This window comes from Dendronephthya gigantea, unplaced genomic scaffold, assembly GCF_004324835.1.
Source record: "Dendronephthya gigantea isolate DGI-Jeju-01 unplaced genomic scaffold, DenGig_1.0 000010F, whole genome shotgun sequence".
NCBI lineage: Eukaryota > Metazoa > Cnidaria > Anthozoa > Malacalcyonacea > Nephtheidae > Dendronephthya > Dendronephthya gigantea.
Window position 1 is genome coordinate 1,676,305 of NW_021163020.1, and position 23,575 is coordinate 1,699,879.

The 23,575-nt window shown below is 38.3% G+C and overlaps 1 protein-coding gene and 1 long non-coding RNA gene across 7 annotated transcripts; one reads left to right on the forward strand and one right to left on the reverse strand.

The window, feature by feature from the left end:
- The first annotated feature begins 335 nt into the window (after nt 1-335).
- LOC114518048 lies at nt 336-23,538 on the forward strand. 6 transcript variants are annotated; one of them, XM_028537949.1, is made up of 8 exons: nt 336-419; nt 751-804; nt 3,014-3,098; nt 9,494-9,609; nt 13,075-13,259; nt 20,136-20,207; nt 20,354-20,425; nt 20,696-23,538. In XM_028537949.1, the coding sequence occupies exons 4-8, from the start codon at nt 9,607-9,609 to the stop codon at nt 23,439-23,441; spliced, it is 3,078 nt and encodes a 1,025-aa protein (XP_028393750.1). In that variant the 5' UTR covers nt 336-419; nt 751-804; nt 3,014-3,098; nt 9,494-9,606; the 3' UTR covers nt 23,442-23,538. The 6 variants fall into 6 exon arrangements, with proteins under 6 accessions (XP_028393750.1, XP_028393751.1, XP_028393752.1 ...); XM_028537950.1 differs by having other exon boundaries at nt 352-568; XM_028537951.1 differs by lacking the exons at nt 336-419; nt 751-804 and adding an exon at nt 2,600-2,676.
- On the reverse strand, nt 13,640-15,700 carry LOC114518050. The gene is made up of 3 exons (XR_003686450.1): nt 15,363-15,700; nt 15,061-15,239; nt 13,640-14,239 (listed from the first exon to the last, which is right to left on the reverse strand). It is a non-coding gene; the product is annotated as an uncharacterized LOC114518050 (long non-coding RNA).
- Nucleotides 23,539-23,575: the final 37 nt, after the last annotated feature.

Genomic DNA, 23,575 nt, shown 5'->3' on the forward strand with positions numbered 1-23,575 from the left:
GTATGGTATGGTATGGTATGGTATGGTATGGTATGGTATGGTATGGTATGGTATGGTATGGTATGGTATGGTACGGTACGGTACGGTACCGGATGTTGTTGTTGGTAATAGCGAAGTGTATGGTGATGTTGGTAATAGGGTAGTATTGTTTGAAACACGCCTGTTAACGGTTTAGGTTGGCAGATCTAGGCTGCGTGCTTTCAAATCTTTGATATCAGTAATATGTTAATACAGCTGATCTCCATATTCATGATTCGATTTAAATAGTCATTAAGCGGTCGACAAACAAATGAAATTAATATCTCCCAGTTCGAATTAGCATATAAATAGCCAGTTTCCGTTTGTAGACAACAAACTTTACGAACACTCTATAACCACTCTATTCAAAGCGTTTTTTCAATCCTCGTGTTTGCTTTTCGGTGAGTTACAGCAAGTTAACCAAACTTGTTGTCGTTAATGATTAGTGTTTGCGAAGTTACAAGGAAGTTACGTGTGGAGTGATCGTGTTTCCTACGCTAGCAACAAACTGTTGGTGAAGTCAACGCGACACACAAAGACCATATATCATGTAATGTCAATGTTTGGCTTTTTTTAAATGTTCACCCTTGGGAATTTTCTGGACCACTTGAGTCTCCCGACCACTTCGCACTAGGGAGCTGTGATTTTCTTGGTGGAAATAACGCACGTGTGTGGAAGGGTTTCGCTTTCCACAACGATTTTTCAACCGTTTTAATTACATTTTATTTGCAGAGTCGTTGAAACAAAGGCTATGGTTATCCATAATACAAGCAAGGCGACATTGAGGTACTGATTACATATCTTCTTTTAAACTTTTCGCCGGAAATGTTGATGTAAATACGATCTAATGTAGCCTATAAATAATAATAGAATTACGAATTATTCCACCCATCAAGTCATTTCACTCTGGGATCATGCGCGTTGCAACGGGCCTAGACAATGTTATTATTACTTAATATAGTCGAAGCAACAGTTTGTCGCAAATATCACTTGCCACGTCTAGTCATCCACGTGTATATCGGTTAGTCATGCGATCCAAAAACACTTACGACGCTCAAATGGTGCCGGCCGCCAATGATTCTCATGATTTAGTTGGGCAAAATTTTCGAAGCTAGTTCGAAATAAAGCAGAAATGGAATTATATGTGCTATATATACACGATGATTTTTAACATATAGTTTTTAGTTTTTTTTCATATTCCAGCCAATAGTTTGAGTCTGACGTTTTGAAAATGTTAGTAGAGGAAACTGTGATTGTGCTGAAGCATCAGAATACACTCCTTTCAGAGTGTCTGTGATGCGTTGATATTCTAAGATTTCAAAATAATAGGGCTGAAAATATTAAAAAGAGCAGATAAGAACTTATTCGATGTTATGAGAAAAAACTCTGTGTCAGAAAGTTGGTCAAGGGAGTTAACTTGACAAGCCGAGGTACATTCGTACAAAAGCTGGCAGGATTTCGCAATGTGCAGGTCTGAAGAGTGCAAGACAGTTTAAGGCTAGTTTCATGACGCAATGACTAGCTCTGAAGAGTCTGTGTTCAAGTACCGTGCAGGATTGAACGACACCAACCCTGCAATTATAACTATTTTGGTTGAATGTTATCTATAAAAAATATTAATTCAAGTTATTCAACGCGGAATAGGCGATTATATTAATTTATATAGAGTGGTAAATTGAGGAAGGATGAGAGAAGGGTGTGTGTGTAGTTTATGACAAACGTCATGATTTATTGTTTTGAAGGAATCTTTACATAGATTTAGTTCTCGCAAGCGTATGCCGTACATCTCAGAAATTTTACCAATTTTATTGATTTATCATTTATGTCTTAATCAGAATTCGTGCAGTGGAGCCTAGGATGAAATTCACCGTCGTAAAAACAGCAACGGCTGATTTATGCATGAAATCTGAGAATAACCTTGATCCTTCTTTTCAATATGTCAGCAAATGATTAGCATACAAATGCACACGTAAGATAAGATAGATCTTGACTATTTAACTGAAGATTCTCGAAAGAATTTTGTTGACAATCAACGGGGCTTTCAGTACGCGAGCGTGTCGTTTTTAAACTAACTTCAGCACGATACAGTTCGTTCGATGTAATTTAAAATATGTGAGCAAGAATGCCAAGATTCTTTATTTTAGCAACGATTCCTTATCGGTATCGTAGTTGTTAGCATGTTTAAATTTGCAATTTACATTATTTTTGTCACGTGTTGCTAAACGCGTACAAACGATGCGAGCCAAGTGCGCTCAAGTTACATAGCGATTGAGCCAAGATCTAGCAAAGAGAAAACTCGCGTTTAGGACTGCTTTTCACTTTGTACGTACACGCACGTAAAAGTTTAAATGCATGCTTTTAAATTTATATTATTTAAAATCTAGCTTAACAAATGCGTGCTAAACTACGCGGAAAACTAAGTTCTTTTGATTTATTCACTTAGTTTTTTGAAAGATAACTTATCTAAGCATTTAGACTTTTACGTGCGTGTACGTGCGCATGGAAAACGCGTCAGTGGAAAGCACCCCTTACGGATGAAAGAATGGATCTGGTCGTAAATCCATCATGCCTCATGGTATAGGGTTGAATGGCATCCGCTAATTGCGCCGGAAAAGAATGACTTGAATGGAGAAATTCTAAATCTCCGCAAAATGCGAGGTAGCTTGTTTAAACGGCTTTTGATATGCAATATGCATGTTTTTCTTGCGAAACGTTGCCCGCTAGGCGCTAGGCTGAAATGCTGACTCTGATTCATTGCGCCTGACACTATTGCCACAGTAAATGAACGTGTTGCGACATGATGCCAAGCGGTTATTAATATAAGTGCTAAACCTTTCTGCAAATACTATAAATTAAAGCTTTGGCTGTATCTCATTTAATTCTGACTGCTGTATTTGTCAGAACGTAGTGTAATTATAGTCATTATATTACGATTTTGAAAGGTGAGATAACGATAAAATTGCCTGATGCTCATTTAATTTTTTTTAACTAATAGAGCGTGATCAGAAAGAGCCACTCAGTCGGTTTGCATTTGAAGCTCAAATCTTCAGTCACTGTGCTAGATACGTTGCCTGAAAACGGTAAGTCTTACAGATCTTCGACGAGTGATTCTGTTTTGGGATAGTCTGTTGTGCTCATTTAACATTCCAGTGAAGCATTCCGGTAGCAAACTGGAAGTTGTAAAATCAGCACTTTGTATCCAGGTAGGTCTGAAATGAAGACCTCACCTGGGGAGAGAGAGACGATCTCTTTCATCTCTCTACGTTTTGGATTCGACATAATGGCGGCAAATCATATACGAAGGGTTCTGCCGGGCCAAAGCGGTTCATTGTGGACTTAAGGATCATAAAATAATGAATGGTAATCTTGGGGATTAGGTCTGCATTATTCAAACACTACTCTTGATATCTCTGTACTTATTTAAGATTATGAAAGTCAACGTTTTGTACATTTTGTCGGCTCCGATTTTAACTCAATTTGGGTAAACGAGAAATACTTAAAGGGGCAGCTCATGGGATCCCCATCACACATGCATGCATGATATCACAAGAAACTTGTTTTCGTTTGAAAACGGATACATTTTAATGCGTTTTGGCCTTCCGTCCACACTAAAACGACCGAAAACGATGAGCGTTTTCATCAAAAACGCATTGATTTGAAAACGCTGTTGAAAGTGGAGCCAAATGAAAACGCATACGTATCGTTTTAGTGTGGACGGTCAAAAACGCTACGAAAACGGAGTCATAAAAAGATACGAAGTAAAAATAAGAAAGCACGTTCCACTTCAGTCATTACTTTATAATTATAATTATTATATTACATAATTATCACGATCAAATCATCAAATCTTGCACGATCCAAGCCATATATATATAGTTTGTTTAAATATAATATCCTGAATTATCATAATTTAACCGCATGAATAACGCTAAATGTGAACACGCATATTTCGCTGGATTTTAACCTTGGTTTTGTCCTCATCATTGGTATGACTAAATCAGTGATCACATTGTGGACATGTCTTCTTCACTAACTAAAAACCATCGATTAATTTTACTTGGAAACGCGTCCAATTTGATCAACATTTGTGCGATATTTTTCTTTGGCAAAGTTTAATATATTTCTAAATAATACAAACGGAAACCAAAATCTGTAAAAAGCCGCCTACTGCACGCCAAATTTCCGAGTCTGAGAACACCTGTCGTTTCGTACAAACCTCGCAACTATATTGTTAATGTTTCATTGTGAATAACACCGCGGGAAATAACTAAAGAGCAACGTGGGAAAGAATGGTCTCATCACGGCATGAGAGTGAGAACATATTCAACATAAAATATAAACAGAAATTGATGTTTACCATATCACAACAACTTTCGTTTCAAGTATTTCTGATTTCTTGATCGACAATCGATATTCCAAGAACTTCGCAACAAAGACAAAGTTTTAGTTGCAGAAATTTTCTCTGTTCTTGAATTATTGGATTTGTGGCAACAATTCAATGGGAATGAACAACGTCAGTTAGAAATTAGAGTTGATTTTACTCGACATATCGTAAGTAATATCATTTATAATCTCTCTAGCTGAAGGTGGACCGAGCAAACTTATGTTCATGATCCATGCTTATATCATTATAACGATACGTACTCAAAACTGCTGTTTTGATGTTTCCGCAAATATATAATCAGGACTCGAATAAAATACGACGCTTGATCAAAATGTGATCGTCCGCTCCGGTTGATTTTGAGAAAACCGCGGACATGATAGGCAACAATGCAATTCGGTATGTTTGCAAAGATATGAATCCTCTTTTATACAACAAATATTGATACTATTTCAGATCTATCTCATGCTCTCAGCTTTTACCAATTCCGTCATAGGTGAATCGGAATGAATCAAACGATTTTATTCTTTTTGCATGTGGTTATTGTCGTCGATCAATACGCATTTTTTATTGGTTCCTCCTCTTCTATTTTTGGAACTGACGTAATCACGTCGTCCACGACTACGATCAAGTTTAAAGCTAACAATCTTATCTGCATTTTGAGCAATATAAAGGTTTCGACTGCGCGATCTTTCTCAAGCGATAAGCCGCCGTTACAGCTGAGATAAAATCATAGTATGTTGTTTATACTAGACGCCCGGCGTTCTATTAAAATCATATGTGAGGTATTTTCACCATGTAGGTCAGTTTAATATGGAGGATTCGCCGATTCGATGCTTGATCATTCTTCGCTAAATCAACTCTTGTAACGTATTGCCAGGCCTTGTCAATGATGTAGTTAATCAAACGAACCCCGCTTCATTATTTCAAAATTGACAGATCGGTCTGCTCGGGACGGACCTATAAGACTCGATGAAACTGTTTTCATGCTTTGATTTGCAAAAACATTTAACTAATAAAACTACATCACTGCTTTAGGAAATTAGACCACTGACAGTCTGACACTGAGGCAAAGCTAAAGTGAATCCTCAGTTAAGCTTTCAGTTATTTTTCCCAAGCGTCCACAAGCGTCCATTTGATTTGACATTTAATTATTTACGTCGCATTTTATGCATTTAGCTTAAAATTTAATTTGATGATATTTTATCATATTAATGAAAAGCGTCATTTCACGCCGCGAATGCTATAAAATGTACAAACTGAGTGCTTTGAAATATTTATTATGGAAATTTGGCAAACGATAAGACGGCTGTCACATACGATATAATCAGACTCCGAGCAATTAGCTATTGACTGAGCACCTGTGGGGAGTTATAGAGCTTTTAGCTGAGGCTCAATTCAGTTATACCGAATATAATTTCCGCTGTATTTATATCAGTGGAAATGGATATACCAATTGGCTTTGTTGATAAAAAGACTGCATGTAGTCGCTTCTTGAGCTGTGGAAAACTGCAGACTCAGCAGTATAAGAATAATCCGGTGAAAGGCTAAGTTGAAAAAATATAATCTTCAAAAGACAATTCCACTCGAACGAAAGTTGGGCCAAATATCATGAACATTAGTTTTTCCTTGTGCTATATATTTGTGTCCATATATTTCGATGAATTGAAAAAACAAGCGCAAAAATAAAGACAATTGGTCGAGATTTTCGCAGTTTTTCTGAAAAAAAAAAGATAAATTTTACGAGACGCCAATGGCACTGTACTTTACTCGGTGACTTAGATTTCCTGCCAATCTCACAAGCCACGCAAACAAGTTTTGTTGCAAATTCGCGTCACAATACAACGCGAGCTTCGCTGAAAAAACACCTGTTTGCAGTCAACTCTTCAATTACATTAAACTCATTATACTCGAACCACCCAAAAGGTAACGATATGTGTATGCACTTGAAGTTATTTTCACCTGGCACTGACTTTCTGAGTAGTCTTGTGAAAGTGTTGAGTGGAATTTCATATCAGCGATCATCGATTTGTTTAATGTCATGTTATCACCGTTTCCCATGCAGATCGCAGTAATGGGAACTTTCTAGTTTGTTTAATTTTAATATCAGATCGGAAGTTGCGAACTTGCGATTAATCGTGGATCGTGGAGCTTGAATGCATCTCTCGTGAATCGTGGATGAAAGACATTGAATTTGGGAACTAGTCAATGTCTGAATATCTCGTTGTTTTATCGTCTTTGTTGACACAGGCCTGCAATAAGTTGCATAAACATCTTTATTCTGTATTTGAATATTATCAGAGGTTGGGCCAGGGTTAATCGAGTTCAAGACCTGCCCGTAGGCAAACAAAATAATTTAAACGATACCTGACCACATTTTGTTGCTATGAAAAACATATAAATCAAGAAAAAGTCAAGTTCAAACCTCAAATGCGTTGCAGATGAATTGTGATAGAATTATGACTGATGACCAACTCATGATTGGTTTCTCTCTGGGTGAAGTTTGTAGCAACAAGTGGCTGAAACTGACTTGTAATACTCCAGAAATAGAGATTCTGCTATCCCAATCTAATTCAACTCGAAAAAATCTTAGTCTCCACTGATTCTGTAATGCTGGGTCGATCAGTGACATAGCTACGTACAGTGATCAGTGACATATACCATTTTAAATAGGGTGGGTTTAAGGCTTTTTCTCGTATAGTAATCTTCATTCACCCTAGCTAGTACATATATGTGAAGACAACAGGATTCAATAATTAAGGCAATTAAGCCTGAATAAAGGGCATATCGTGAAGCGAAATATGTCTTATTACCCGAGAGAGAGAGCTTAGCCCGAGCAATGCTTAGCCCGAGCAATGTAATGATCAACCGCTCATCCACGATCCGCGAGATTTTTCTTCTTATCCACGACCCACGACTGTTGACCACTGTTTATCAGATCAGCCAACCGCTGAGCGCGTTCAGCTTGTGGGGTTTTTCAGTCACAGGACGCGACGCATTACACCGAAATACGTTAAATTGGCATTTTGGCTGGGATTTGTTTTGTATACGAGCTTTGCGGTCTGGCCACACGAAGTCACTTTGCTGAAAATTTTTACCGAAACGGTCAGCAACATATGATTGTAATAAAGATGCAATCTTCTAATATGGAGACGCTACGTCTATGAAAGAATTGAAAATCAACGAGTTCATAAAAAATACAGATGTGAAAAGGTATTACAAAGAGACGTTGTGCAAGTTTTCATAACAAATCGTTTGGCGTAAAATTCACTTTTAAACCTTTGGGCTGTATTTCAGTTGCGCATTTTTTTCAACATGCCGTTATTTCACAGCGCGTTTGTTTAGCTTGCACGTCTTGTTTCATTAAGAGTAAATCTGTTAGCGTATTTATTAATAAATTTAGAAGATTTAGAAGCATTGAAGGATTTTTGCATTTGTTATGTATTAAAGCTTTTGACTTTTGATCTAAAATTTGCATCAGAAAATATTTGAATAAGGTATGAATACTGAATATTCTATGGCTATCGACTTAGCGTTTCGGTGTCAGGAAGTTTTGAAACTTGAAGACCTTTGTTTATACAATTCAACCGAAGTTAGGTTTTTGAATGATATCAATCCATTGTAGCCCATTAGAATGCAGTTAAAGCAAGGTTAGACGTAAGCTGTAATGCTAATTTCATGCGAATTAAATAGTACAAGTTGTTAGATAATATTTTGATACGAATTTAGGTATTCTTCCTTGATCAAAATGCGCCTGGTTGGAAGTGTTGTCATATGAGTAGGTAGGCTCGTGTGCATTTAAACAAACACCTCCATGCAAAGTTAGGTCAAAATATTTTTCTGTAAAGATAGAAATTTAAGAAATGCTATAATGGCAGTTGTTTGCTTGAAAACGGAGAGAAAACCAGCTGTGCATGCACACATTAAACTGGTTTTGTCTACGAAAACGCATTTTGCCCGAATGTCGCCCGGGAGCGATGATGGCACGCGTGAATGTAACTAGCGGCGGCAACTTTCCCATCTTGTTAACAACAGCGAGTTTTTGCCTGGGGCTTTAATGGTGTCCAAACAACTCTGGAGCAATCCATACGAACTCACAATTACTACAAAACTAAATAAACCCAGCAGCCCAACCGCATCCCTGAAGCTTATAACAACGATTTGAGCCGCCAAGCTGTTAAATAACACAGTCTGGTTTATGAAAAGTGAAAAAGAAAACAACAACCTTTGCCATTTTCTCTCAGTTTTATTTACTAACAAACGAGTGAAAATAAAATGCTTGTTAGACATATTATCATTGGGTTATATGAGACTATTATTTCTAGTATATACAGTCTTTTATAATGAAAAGCATTGTTTTCTTTATAATGTTTTTCAAAGCTGACATAATTTTCAATCATCGAGCTAATGTGAGATGGCTGTTTATTATCATACGACGTGTTGTCATTATTATAATTGTAATTTGAACAGCTTTTAAACTTGTTATGGGCTATTTGCAATCGGATAGAACATGCGCGAAGGTTCGGCTATATTTCATATGATTTACATGCATGCAATCGAAACTTATTGTCCTCGTATTAGGTGCAAAGAACGTGAATTTATTACTGTCGTAGATTGAGCAAGAGGATTATTATTATTAGGGGCAATTTTTACACTTAATTTCGTGGGAGAGTCTCGCTGTAAGAATTCAAATTTGTCAAGTTAGTAATAATCAAAATAAGCAGTATGCACAAGTGGGTTTTTTTTATGCGTGAGTTCTGTTGAAGAGAGTGCAGATATATAACCCAATAGTGCAGGCAGATGTTAGATAGGATCAGTTGATCACTGTTGATGATAGCTTACCTCAGAATCTTCACTGAAGTTGAAGAAGGTAAAGAAGATCTGAAGATCAGTTTGCGTCAAGTGCGCATATTTATTACATGAAAGTCATGATTATTTTTATTGTTCGAGACTACGAGTGTGAATATGATGCATGCATGTATATCCTCATATACAATAAAAATAAGTGGGGTTAGGTTGACAGGGCAGGATTGAGGTTAAGAGCTGCGATGAGCGATTTTGGTTTCATTTCTGATCTTATTTTCGACTTTCTAGGTTGGGGGTATTGAAGTATCATTGTGCAATCGATCATATTGGTAGAGATCAGACTGAGGATTTTTTGAAGATGATACCTCTTATTATGAATCTGTGAATCTCTACACCACATCATGGTAAGAATTGTGATGATAGTTCTAAACTATTTAATAAAGTGCGATGTGCACAGAGATTAGTCACATCTGACCTTCACAGGTCGTGAGAATTGCCAGGGAATTTTATGATATCAAACGTCTAACGGTACGTTGAATATCACTCGTTAATCAAGCTAATTGAACAACACAAGGAAAGATCAAAGATTATGCTTGTTGAATGTAATTATTGGCAATTGCCCGAAGTAGGCTTTGATTTGATACCATTATGTCGGTGGGAACGAATCATGATTTTTCCACATCATTGCATGGGAAACTTAAAAGAAATGGAAAGAAGAATCGCCGGCCGAAACATGTCTAAAATATAAAATTTCCTTAGAGGCCAGGCATTCTTAGGTAGTTCGATTAAAATCATTAAAATATTATATCCATGCATACAGGTTATCTCAGGGTAGATTAGGAAAAAGGGATAAAAATCAAGGAAAAGTTTTGCTGTCTTCTTTGTTTAAAACTGGAGTTTTTCAAGGGACTATAAAAGCGTGAAAGTATCTTCAAAGTTACTCTATTTGAATTAGGCTTGTTTAGTTTGTTGATGGTTTCCTTTCTTTGTTTTTCCGAAAGTAATCGAGCTGTCGTTTTATCGGGAAGAGGCGGTCTTAAACTTCCGTTCTGCATTCGCCGACAGCGAGTAATAAGCCGATGCATATTGCTTGGTGTGAAATCATTTCTTATTTTAGGAACCATCAATAATAACCCTCATATAATACTCGAGCTCTAGGAGTAATAGGATTGGACGTGCGTTATTCTTTCACTCCCGGGATTTCATGCAAAGTGCAATTGTGGATTATCATTTCCGAGTTCAGTTTCATTTGTAAAAATCGATTGTCTGGCGTTCAAACACTGGGATTCATGAAGAGACATGTCATTGAAAGGATGAACCTTTTGACGTCTAACTCCTATAAAAAAGAACTCAATTTGACAATAAATTTACCACTGCATGCATGGACGAGTCTGTACTGATATAAGTCTTTATAAGGCTGTTTTTTATAAGTATGCCTCTAGGCCCCATAGCTAAAGCGCTTTAGAACTAAAAGAACTGGTACATAATGAGATTAGTTTTAAAAGGTTGTAAAAGGTTTTGTCTCAGATTGAATTCATCTTGTTCCGCGCACGTCTTAAAGTTTCTAAATTGTCATAATGTCAAAATGACATAGCACCATGACTATGCAACTGAGCCCATTTAATCTGCTCGAGTAATTTCAAGCCAAGAAATCCTTCATCAAAATTTTGAAATCTGTTTTCAGTCAGAAAGTTATCAATAGTGGACGTGAACTCTGAGCGGCGTATACGAGACCTTCTTCCCAAACGCTAGGACATTCTAAAAAATTTGGCATCACGACAAATACGACTGACAAGGTCCATTATTGCGTATCAACACCTTTAAAATTTAGTTTATCTAGATCTAATTTTAAATGCACTTAATAAAGATACGACAACACACCATTTTGTTTCTCTTGCCAACGGGGAGAGCAGCAACAAGTTGATAAAACTTTGGAAAAAGCGCGAGTTTCTTGCGTCTCAAATTCGGAACGTCTTGACATAGAATCGCAAGCAAAAAGGAAACGAAATGAAACAGTAACGTGAGTATTAATTTTTTCACTGGTTGGGAACTTCACCTTCGACATTTAGCGTGAGTAGACACGTGGTCTATTGCTTAGAGTGCTTAGCAAAAACTCATCTCTCAGTGAGATTTTTGATAGTGCTTATAACTGGGGGTAAAGTATAGTATATGATAAGCTATATTCATTGGTCATCGGTATGCTGGTATAATTGATTACAAATGACAGGCGAAAATACCACATGAAGATACTACATCAAATATATAAACAACAATATTTAGCTACATACAGGGCATAATGGATAAAATGCTTCAGGAAAAGATACTTTACTTATTCTCTAACTACGCATATACATGCGCTTATCACTTTGAAGATAGAGCCAGGCTTATACGCTGTAAAGTTCATGTATGGGTGCTCCTATTATATTTGTTTATGCTATATATGATCTCTGTCAAACTGTCTTCCCACCACAGTCCACATCCATGGTTTTCCTCATTGAAGGAATTCCAAGTTTTCCCAAACGATGATGGATGTCCCGAATTAACAAGCGATAGGTCAAGACAACCATTTGCATCTATCGTTACTGTAAAAAGGCAGTTTTCAATTCCAAGAATAAAATTGCGGTGAAATGTCTATTGTTCTACAATTTAGTAAAATAGTAAACGTTTCCTATGTTATGAGTAGAATTCATATAAAATGTCATCACAAATGTTTCTCTTTTGTCTCGTCATCTAATCATCATGTCGGTTCATTTTCCGAGCAGATTTATTAATATATCACCCCAATTCGCCCGTCAACAAGAACACACAATATTATTATACTGTTTTGACAGCTTTGTGTCAATGTTTTCTCAAGGCTAGTTTAATATAATAGAAATGAATGATTCATTGTTTGACCTCGCGATCCCTGAGGTTATTATTACCAACCAAGATATTAGGAATAGTTTCTGATCATTTGTAATACTATTTTCCGATAAGACCTAGCTAAGTGTGCATGTTATTGTGTTAAACGAGGCAACATGCAATTGCGCTATGCCACACAACTCTTTGTAAATACATACGCCTAATCATTTCTACATACTATATCGTTTCAAGTGGATAAATATGAAGTGTTCGGTAAGCTTTTGTGCTGGAAGGGCTGCCAGTGTTGCATGGCCTTAATCCCATCATTTTTTTCTGCTCCTTCTATGATGAAAGTCGATGAAAGTGATGTAATTTCCAGCTGTGCAACTTTATACCTCCCAAGTTGTGACCCGAACTTTAACTTCATTTATACTCGATAGTTCAACTTTTACGGATAAGTAAGATCAAAATCCTATCACTTGGAGCTCCGTGACCTCAGTCAGATACGAATCTTCGGTTTCAAAAGATAGCTCTATCAATTGCGCACATAAACATGCAGTTCCAAACCGTGTGCCGGTTACGTCTGAAATAGACATGCGATGAGGTCCATATGCCTGCTTCAACTAAAACTCTAAATAACTCCAAATTAACTTCACCGTCTTCACGCAATTACCACAAATCTGGCACCTCTCTTTTCACACTGCACCAGGGAAAATCTCGAGACAACCGGATGTTGTAAATCACGCAGGGTAAAAAATGGACCAGGTGAAAGGAATCCTACTAACTGACACTCTAGCTGACACATTTAACCTGACTTTCGTAATCGTTAATAGATGTTCGTTGTTTTTCATGCTACGCTTTAATGTGTTTACGTCATGCATGGTGATTCCAATGAGCGGATTCATCCTGTTTTTCTATTCCGCCGTGAGACAAGTGCATGTACAGTCACCGTGCGCATCTCTTGTTTCATATAATACCTTTGTAGGAGTATATGTGAGGTTCGCGTCTGATTTTGTTTCATTTCGTAGGTCATGTATCTTGTAGCCATATTTCTACTCCTGGCATTCTCAACAAAGTCGTTGGCTAGCGTGAAGTTCACCAAGACTTGTCCTCACTCCTGCATCTGTAGCGGAACGTCAGCCAGGTGTCGTGAGGTCACAGACTACACCCTTCCAGCTGTTCTGAGGCAACTCCCAAGCGACCTCACTAATTTGTAAGTAAAACGTTCAATTTTAATTTTTTCATGCCGGCGTAGGTTATATCTCGTATTGAATTAGCCACTAAACCAGATAAGTAGCTACCGTCAATCCAAAGAATGGTGAGACTTTCTCTTTGGAGTTAGAATATAAGATCATAGGAATTCGTATAAGATTTCGGACAGATTTCGTATAAAGTGGCTCATGAATGTGTTAATAATATTGACGATTTAAGGTAAAGCAAAACTACGACAGGAACGTGGGAAAAAAGTCGCCGGCTAATATTTACAACAGTTTTGTCCTGTTCCTAGTATCTGAACTTCTTTATCAACTCAAATTCCATCTGTTCGACAAATTAAACTGAAAATAGCGTCAGTTTTCAAGTCTGTGTCTCGGACATAACCCTGATACAGCGCGTGATCGTTTACGCATGGTTTTTCAGTTGGAAAACCGAAAACAAAATCTTTACTCGGTGAAATGTTCAGAAGTAATGAAGTCACAGAGTGAAATATTGTTATTGAGCGAGAGTTTCCATTTCTGTTACTTAAAAACAGATGTAAAACGCGAGTTAAACTCAATGTTATTTTACAGATGCCGTGGTTTTTCTAGTCTCTGATAACTAAACTAGTCTCTTTATCATCGTTTCTTCATTGAGTGCTTTTTTTCATCAATCCATTGATATCATTTAAAACTAATTTGTTAAAACAATTGAATGAATTAATCGGGTTTGTAATTAACGCAGGACATCTGGTTTCTAAATCTGTGTCGGTGACAGCGTGTGATTTTTGGTTTCAGTGCGAGCTTCGGCGGCCTCCCAACGTCTGAGCCCGCGTAGACAAAACAAAGGATGCTGCGGCAGTTCAGCTTAGCCGCCTGAGAAAGACGTAATCTCTTTGTGCGAGGCTCTGTGTATTCGCGTGCTAAAATTCACGCTAATCTTTTTTAATAACTTGTCTTTTTTGTTTTGTTTCCACCTTTTAAGAGCTTAACGTTGACCCTAGATTTACAGAAATATTTCAGTTTGTATCACAGTTTCGACCAGAGATTATTCTTGTGTTAAACTCACTACATTGCTCCTGTTTCAAATGACTTTCGTAAAAGCGCATGATAGTCTGAAATTAGTTTCGCAAGATGCTGCGAAATGACGCTTACTTCTTGACTTGTATAGATGTTTCTCAAAGAGATAAAATAAACTCTGGGTGTTGTGTGCGCCATTTCGAGCACAGACGAAATAATTAACTCAATTGTCATTTGTCAAGGTGTGAAATATATATCATTTGGAAATGTGAAAATTTACAAAATAAATTTAGCCATTGCGGGAAGTGCCACTTAACCTTCGCGGTCATGAAGAAGCGCGTGTCCATTCATACACGAACGTGTCAGTCCAATATGGCACGGCTCAAATATTTTCCCTTTCGTTTTACATTATTCTTCTAATGCAATTTATTCAAGTCTCAAAATGCTTCTTTTTCTTTCTTTCTTTTCTGTATTTCCGTTGCAAAAAATGCATGCTATTTCGTAAGATATTTTCTCTTTACGCTCAATATATATTGGCGTTCCTATAACAATTTAAGGCTTGGCAATCGATTCACGACGCCGCCATGAGAATTTGTACATATAATTAATCATTCCTTTGTATAAGATGTAATAAGTAATAACCCATGCAAATATTCCTGACTGCCCTTGTTGACATTTCAATCAATTCAAGTGAATGAAAAGGTGAACATGCAGTTTCATGATTCAGGGACCTCGACAATATGAAACCTACACTGACTTGCAGACTAAATGCAGAGCAAGATTAAAACTTATCATTATTACTTCACTACAGGCGAGTATATAGGTCCGCAGGATTTACAATACGACCGACTTTGAATCAGAATAGGCTTCAAAATTTGCAGTCTCAATGTCTACACCATTGAGTCGTCTTCAATACTAAACCCAAGTTTGGCAGTCCATTGCATATACATAAACATACGTTGTTCTTTCCGAAATATCTCCTAAACACAAAAGTTGAAAGACACGAATAAGAAAAAGGTATCGACTCTCATCTGTTCTGGCAGTATGCAAATGCTAAGATAAGTAAGATTTGCCTAAAATTTGCATGAATTGGGCGATCATACCAGCGACCGACGATCGTTCACAGAGCTTCACATTGACGACTATGCAGTAACCATGAGCAGGAATACAATTAAGAGTATATATAGTTATAATATAAATATCATAGCGAAGATTGTTTACATGATACAATAAAAAATGTACACGCCATTACAAATAGATACGCAGAAGCTATGCGCAAACTCGTTGCTCAGCTTACTCTATATGTAAAGCCAATATTTTCTTTTTGATTAGCGGCGTGAAACGGAAAACATTTGAATATATAAAGTGTCTTTTAAGTGTTGTTTTTCAAGCACAACATGTAGTAATTCTCCACGATAGTAATCGTGAGTATTCCAGATGTCTTTGGCCATCTATAAACCTCTTAAATAGACGAATAATTATTTGGGTTTCAAAAACGAGATTCATTCCATTCAGTGGCGTCGCCAGGTTGCTCAGACTGGGGGGGACGAGGCACCAAAGCGCAAGACCTCTAGGGGGGTTCGGGGGCATTCACCCCCGAGAAAATTTTTATTTCTAGGGTCTCTAAAACGCTATTTCCCACATTTTCAGCCAAGTTTTATGACAATCCGAAAGCCACAGATCGGAGATTTTTGTTATAAACAAACAGTTTTTACAAGGGGAACTTTTTGTTGTTAGCTAATCAGCCTAATCTGAATGTGTCAACAAGAGCATCCAACTTAATTTTATCAGCAATGTCTCTTTCTATATGCTGACTATGTTATTCTAATGCTATTCTTTACGTGATCAAAAGTAATGTTAATTCGAAAATTTCTTTATTTACTCTGCTGTTGGAAATTAGAATCATTGTACCCCCCCCCTTTTCTCTTCAGATTTAGAAAAATCCCAAAAGTGGTCTTTAGAATAAGTGGGGGGGACGAGTCCCCCCCAGTTCCCCCCCTAGCGACGCCACTGATTCCATTGTCAATTCCATTCCCCTTGTCATTTCACTGGGCGGTAAATTACAATCGGCCGCCACATAAATTGTACCGGATTAACACACAACTTTATATAACTACAAAATCTTAATTTAGTGCATGTTATTCATCTCAAACAATAGGGTTTTTTCCTGTTGTTGGTGTAAAATGAATGGAGTGTTGCGTGGGTGAGCCGGCAGTTAATCGAGTTGGTTTGATATGAAAATTGAGCGCATGTACCATTAGTAGATATGTGTGTGTGTGTTGTTGGGCTCACCAAAAATATTTTTCAAATTGTCGGAGAATTGAAGCAGAATGAATTTACATCTTTTCTTTCAATACACAAATATTTGCGCGGATTTTGTCGATAAATCTCTGGACCCCCTCTTCCCCCATAGGAAGGGGTCGTCGGTATGCCCCAGTATACGTAATGTGACCGGAGAGGGCGCATTCACTTCACAGCCTCGCATAATGGCGATCGGTTAAAATACTTGAAATATGTCGGTGAAACACGTGAAGGCACATATAAGACGCGAACAATCAATATTTGAGAGGTGTTTTGCGTTCTTTTTGTGAATATCTAATTCGTATATTGGTATACGCGATGGATTACTGCAGAATCAATAAGATTTAAAATGACGTTATTTTAAATTGCTTATAAAACACCATTGACCTTTGAGGCTTTCGGGTGCTTTTGGTAAGGTGAAGATCTGTTGGGGGTTATTATTTTCAATTGTCTAATTTCACTCCCTCTAAGCGGATTTGCGTGAACCATGCCTTCCAACAGGTTTGGAAAGGCATCCTGATTGATGTACACTCATATTTGGCTTCATCATTTACTTATTACTCATCGGCTGTGTTAGACCAGGCCGCATTTGGCTGGCTGTGCCTTCGTACGAGAGATATTAGTTACTTTGTACCGATTTTGTTGCTTGTGGACAGGCGAAGACTGAACGAGGTAAATGTAAACATTACTAAGCTACCTTTAATCGGAACCCGTCTATTTTTCTATTGCGCTTTTTGTTTAACCTTGTTTAATTGTTAATTATATGGTTAATTGTTGCAGATAGGGTTACTGAAAGTTAGAATGCATGACAGCCAGTCTTACAAATGTAACTAAACTACGAATTGGAGATTCTCGACGTTTTGAAGGAACACCTTTAGAAGAAGAGGTGTCAACATTCCCTCTAATGTACATATAGGTGATGCACGTTATAAACAAATCACGTTATCGTGTAGTTCTTGTGTTGATTCAGAAATGAAATACTTATGTGACTTCCAGCGACGTTGTGCCTCGGTTGATCACCGACTTCATGAGATGTACCGTGAAAAGAATTAATTTCAATGAGACAAAATTTGAACGAGAAATTTGGATTGAAATTTATAAATAGCTTAGATGCAGCATAATTAGGGAGGTCTATCCCAAGCTAAAGTTGAGCAAAGCAGCTTTTACGGCATAGCGGATGCATGATGGGATTTTAAAAGGGAGATTTGAATGATTGGCTTTCGAGAATCGGAAATTCAAAGTACAATTTTGCTTGTTACTATAAAGATTTGCCTGTGCAAGTTAGATTATGTGAATTTTGCTATTTCCGCGGTTTTCTGTTGGTGCAATATGATACTCTATGTACTCGCCACTGTATCCAAATTTAACTTTGAACCCTAAGGAAGATGATGGTTCAGACAGAAAAAAATGAACATTTGAAACTAACTGTCCATCAAGTCAATTACTTCGAGTGCGCAACCTAATTGGAATATTTTGCGGGCACCACGTAAGCTCAGTTCGTAGCTTAAAAAAGCCTCAGCCGAATCGAAATGATCCGAACCGTGGTCGAGATCCTGACAAAGACAGAAAAAACGATAAAATTTGAATATATCTTTTAGAACGCGCAATTTGATTTGAATATTTTGCGAACGCAATAACAGCGTGAAAACACGTGGGTTATGTCATCAATTGGGTAATATAAACCTGATATGACCAATTCTGGTCAGCATTGAATGTCCCCTCCGTGACCTGCCAATGATGTGTTAATTTAAGTGGTTTTTAGGCTTGTTTTTCAGGTCTTCATCTTCACACCTTTTCAAGTTCGCGCAAGCATTTTTGTACCTCTTACGCGTTCATTGACATTCTTGTTTGTTTTTTTAATCACAACAAAATATTGGTGACGCAAGCGCGCGCGCGAATCAAGGGTCTGAAGATTTCGTAGTTTGTTCTTATCAGAGCTTTCTTTTGACAAGTCATGTCAAATAATAATAATCTTTATTTTCAAGAGGGTGATACCGTGGAGCTGCGTCATTTTGCCTGACGGCTGTAAATTTTCGACTATATTGTAGCATATTTTTAACATACTCAATATTTATATTCAACAAGTTGACAAATTAGGGATAACTGGTAGTTGTAATTAATCAAAACACCCGTGTAATTGCCGTGGATTCTGACCAGGAATGAGGGGAATAGACTTAAAAGTCTATGCTATGCTATGCTTTTGTTTTGCTCAGCTTTTGTTGTGATTGCTGGATTAACACCATATAATAATAAACGCACAAATATTATGGTCGCCTGCCTAATAGCAAAGTCAACAACGTGCTCGAAGAATGTATGGATACCCTTAGAGGGTCAAACGTTTTAAAGCATTTTTTGCATATCTTGACCTTGGGTTAATATGGTACAAGTTAGACACATTAAATTCGCATGCAAACTAAAAACTATGTTATTATTATATATGTCGATGAGGAGAATAAAACGTTCGCGTTTTTTACTAGGGGTGTTAGTTTGTGAATTTATTTTATAATCATTCCGGTAGTAAACACTAAAACACTAAACAACGGCTTTTTCCATGTTGGAGTGCGGGCTGTGCGTGTGTTCCCACTGCCATTCGGTTGCGTTTAATTTAGATTTCCGTTCTAGGGTAAACACATCAAAATACGTTGCGAACTATTATGCACATTAGTTGAAATTTCGCTCTATCATTTCCTCTGCACAGCGTGTTCCCTAAATCCCTCGTGACACGAAAATATAGCAAGAAAACCATCTCTAGCTCTCGTATAACAATTAGGGTAAAACATTTTCAAATTTCAATTCAGAATTAACATGGATTTTAACAGCATATAACCGGTACTAGCAACCAGTTCCTTCAGAGGTAAACAAAGATTTATTGTCGTGACCTCTCTGGCATCATTTCCCTGTTCCAGGCCTTTTTCAGACACACTCACTTCAAAGTAAGACTTGAAGGTGCTTATCATCCTCTTTATGTTTGTTTGTTTTTCAAACAGATTTAGTCATTTTTCACACCTACACACAGGAAACGCACCGATGAACTTGAGATAACAAGAAATAAGTCGCATTCTGTGAAAAAACACCAAGTATTCATTCGCGGGAGTTCAACCGTAAAAGAAGGATTAAAAATATCAGAAAACAAGCTCATAGCTCGATGTCTAAACTATTGTTAATAACTCACTGATCTATATTGCACTTCTAACTTCTCCGCCGCTTTAGTTCTTCTCGATGGGATTTCGACAATCCACCTGCGTCAGCGTCTAAGCGCGGTGGCCCCATGCGTAAAGACCTCCTTAACTTAAAATCAGATTTTAACGACATTCGTTAGGGCCAGTAATGCAAGGATTATCAACCTAATCAATCATTGGTTGATATTAAAACTTGCTTTATGGCGATGCTAGACCACTTCATGCTGTGCACAATGAACATACCTTCAGATCACTGCTGAAATTACTGCGTTTTTTATTTCCCAGCACTATTGAGAATGATGTTGATGTGTATTCTTTGAGAAAGTATGCATTATTATGAAAGTAAAGCGATGAACTTAGTATTCCTAATATCTGTTTCCTTTGTTTAAACTATAGGGACCTCTCTTTATGCAGTTTGACTCGTCTGAAAAAACACACGTTTCGGCGTTTTGGTAAATTGGAGTTTCTGTAAGTATTACTGTTCATTGTGAATTAATATCTTAAAACAATCAACTACTTCACTTTGGCTTACAATATGCGAGTCAAATTCATCGTTGCAATTCCTAAGCTGCTTCAGAGTAAAGCTGATGGATTTTCTCCCGTTTTTTTTATAGATCCCTTGATGAAAACAACATTGAAAGTCTCGAAAACGGTTGCTTCAATGGTCTAATCAATTTAAGAGAACTGTGAGCATTTCACTTTTGTATTTTTGCTTATGGTAAAAGTCCAGTGTTGGCCGATCATTTTTTGGCCAGGCGTGATTTTATTAGTCAAACTGAAAAATGTTGGCAATATTCCCAAACTACAAATGCCGTATTTCTATCATCATGTCTCAAAGACAGACGAAGGAAAACATTCTGTTTTGAACACGCAGACAGTTGAACCACGTATTTTGGCTCTGAGACAATTACTCACTGATTTTCAGACATGATTTATGAATAATCGCTCTTTTTTAGGGACCTGCGTAAAAATGGCAATGATTTCACATTACAAGATGAGGTCTTGAAAGATACTCCATTTCTAACCAAACTACACCTTGAGGGTAACCGAGGAATCACATCACTGCGCTTTCTCAGAACTATAACCAGTTTACGAGAAATTTCCGCGGATTCTCTGAGTACTTGCTTACGTTGCAACTACAAAAGAATTTCCAGAAACGAGCGTTGTCTAAGTCCTAGACGTTGCCTCGTCTCACGGGAGGATCCTTTTGAGAATACGTCGTGCACGTGCTCTGAATGTAATCCTATCAATACCGGAATGTCTACGGAGAATTGCACCGATGAATTTCCGATACCGCCAAGGATTCTCGGAGATAATACTGCTGTTCGCGTTGTATTATGGGTAATATCGACTCTTGCGTTAGTGTCGAATCTAGCGTTGATTGGCACTTGGATATATACGCATGCCCGCCGACAAAAGTCGCTGAGTATTTTTATCGTTGGCTTAGCTCTCTCGAATTTATTTGTGACCTCTAGTGTTCTCACCCTTCTGGTTGCTGATAGTCACCAGTCTCCGAGAGACGAGACAAGTGCCCTTGGCGAAGGAAATTGGTCCCAGTCTGTTTGTAGCTCGGTTTATTTCCTTAAGCATTTTGGGATATATTCATTTGTAATTACTCTGACTTTGATTATACTGGAGCGATTTTCAAAACTGGGTTACAAACTATGCATTGCTGCTGATATCTCGTTCCGTCGCTCGGTCGTGTACACTGCCGAGGCCTGGGTGCTATCATTCTTGCTAATTATTCCACCCTGGACGCGGGTAACGACCTGGCACAAGTTTTGTATGGCGAATTATGAAATGGTGTTCGCCCAAGTGATGTATATCATATGCGGTTTACTGGTGTTGGGTGTCTGTTGCTCAATCCTAGTGCAGGTTTGCCTGCTATTTTGGCGCCGGATTCTCACCCAAAATTCGGGCACACGAAATAAAGAAACCCGCACAGACATTCGCCTGGTTATAGCGGGCGTAGTAACTTTCGTGATGATGGGCATTCCTCATTGTTCTGTCGCTATTCTGCAAATAACCAAGAAAGAATCCGGAACTGAGGTGGTTACCATTCTCCTGGTGATAGCATGTCTTCTGCAGTCACTTATATTTATACACTACTCGCCAAATGCAATCCGCTTGAGCGACACATTATCCACAAAAAACATGGAGTGTACATGTGGAAAATGTAATGTTGAACAATTCTACTGCACGAAGTACTCGCTTGACTCGCTCAATCAACCGAAATCCCCTGACACTTATGCGGAATATGGGGATGAATACGAAAGCCAGCGACCCTTTCCGAAAGCTAAAACTACAGAACATGTTTCGGCCGACTCTCTTCTTGATTTAGACACATGGACGTCGCGCAGCACGAAGACAAAGTCCTGGATCGAGTCGTGTGACTATGAAGATCTGAGAAAGATTAGAACCCAACCATGGGTTCAATGTTCGAGACAGGGCAGCAGTTCTCAAGAGATCATAAGAAAGCCACGTGCTCTGACGTGGAGCGATAAATATGGCGGGAAGTCTACTTCAACTTCGGGTGTTAATGACGTATCAAGTGTGACGTCTTCGTCTTCCGAGCATGCGTCGAGCATCTCAAACCGTGCTCGGTCAAGCTCAGAACGAGAACGCTCTTCATCTGATCGCACGCCGTCGGTAGGAGTCGTCACGAAAGAAAACACGATGGTCAGAATAGAACCTGAACTTCTGACAGTGGAGCACGAAGTTGCCACAACAGAACACGAAGCGGATGATGAAAAAACATGTGAACACAAAAGAAGGTCGAAGCGCTTGAGTTCCTTGCGAGGTCTTATACAACGAGCGCTTTCCCCAAAACGCCAAAGATCTAAATCTTTGCCTGAAAAAACTGAGGAATGTATTAAAAAGTTTGAACGCTCTCAATCAGCGCCGTTTGCGGAGATAACACTGGAAAAACCCGCAAAACTCAACAATATTCTTACAATTGAGATTCCACCAGAGTCTAAAAATGTTGGACCGGAGTGCGTACACGAAAAGACTGGTGAGAGTACATATATGGACCGTCTAGCATCTTTCTTCATCCTAGCACCCGCAAAATCCCCCAAATACCCACGAAAACCTACGCTCTCCCCTAGTAAATCGAAGCCAGTAGGTGTAAGTTCTCCAACTCCATCGCAAAAAAGCTCAATGGCAGAAAGACTTGCGAAAAGTTTATCTATCGGTAGAAAATCCCCTTCACATGAACCCGCATCACCCGGGAAGACGATCGCCCTAGAAGCGGGTGATATCCTCACCGAATTACCAGTCATGCGAAGACACAAACTCAGAACCAAGCCCCGAGATGCGATGGCGCGCATAAGTACTGCTTCGACTGGTTCAACTGGCTCTGCCACGACCAGATACAGCATGGAATGGGATCCAATTGGATCTGTCGAAGGTTATGCCGAACGCGAAGTTTTACCCCCCTACCCACCAATTAAAACCCACAACGGTCACCCCCCTGTAAATGTATCGAGGCCTGTGTCTAGTGTCCAGCTTCCCGAGCAACCCAAATCCACTGAGCGAACTAGTTTGTACAGTTTGGATTGGGATCCAACTTCTGTCCAATTACGGAACAGTGTTGTTTCACGTGATAGTTTAGGATCACTTGGGGATCTCAGTGACGACGAAGGACAGATGTATGATATAGAAGATTGTGAAGGATCGAAAGGTAAAACTGTGTGGGTGTAAACTGTTAAAAACTGAGAGATGTACAATAATTTAAGGCGGTTTCACCAAGAATATCATACTCAGTAGCAGATGATGATCAAATTACAGCAATAGAATGATGTCATCATCTTTATTTAGCTGCGCATGCTCTGTTA

What these genes read in the sequence shown, in the direction of transcription:
- LOC114518048 (XM_028537949.1), top strand. An exon ending in CCAAGCGACCTCACTAATTT is followed by an intron (nt 13,260 to 20,135) that starts GTAAGTAAAACG and finishes TTTAAACTATAG; the next exon opens with GGACCTCTCTTTATGCAGTT. An exon ending in CTAATCAATTTAAGAGAACT is followed by an intron (nt 20,426 to 20,695) that starts GTGAGCATTTCA and finishes GCTCTTTTTTAG; the next exon opens with GGACCTGCGTAAAAATGGCA.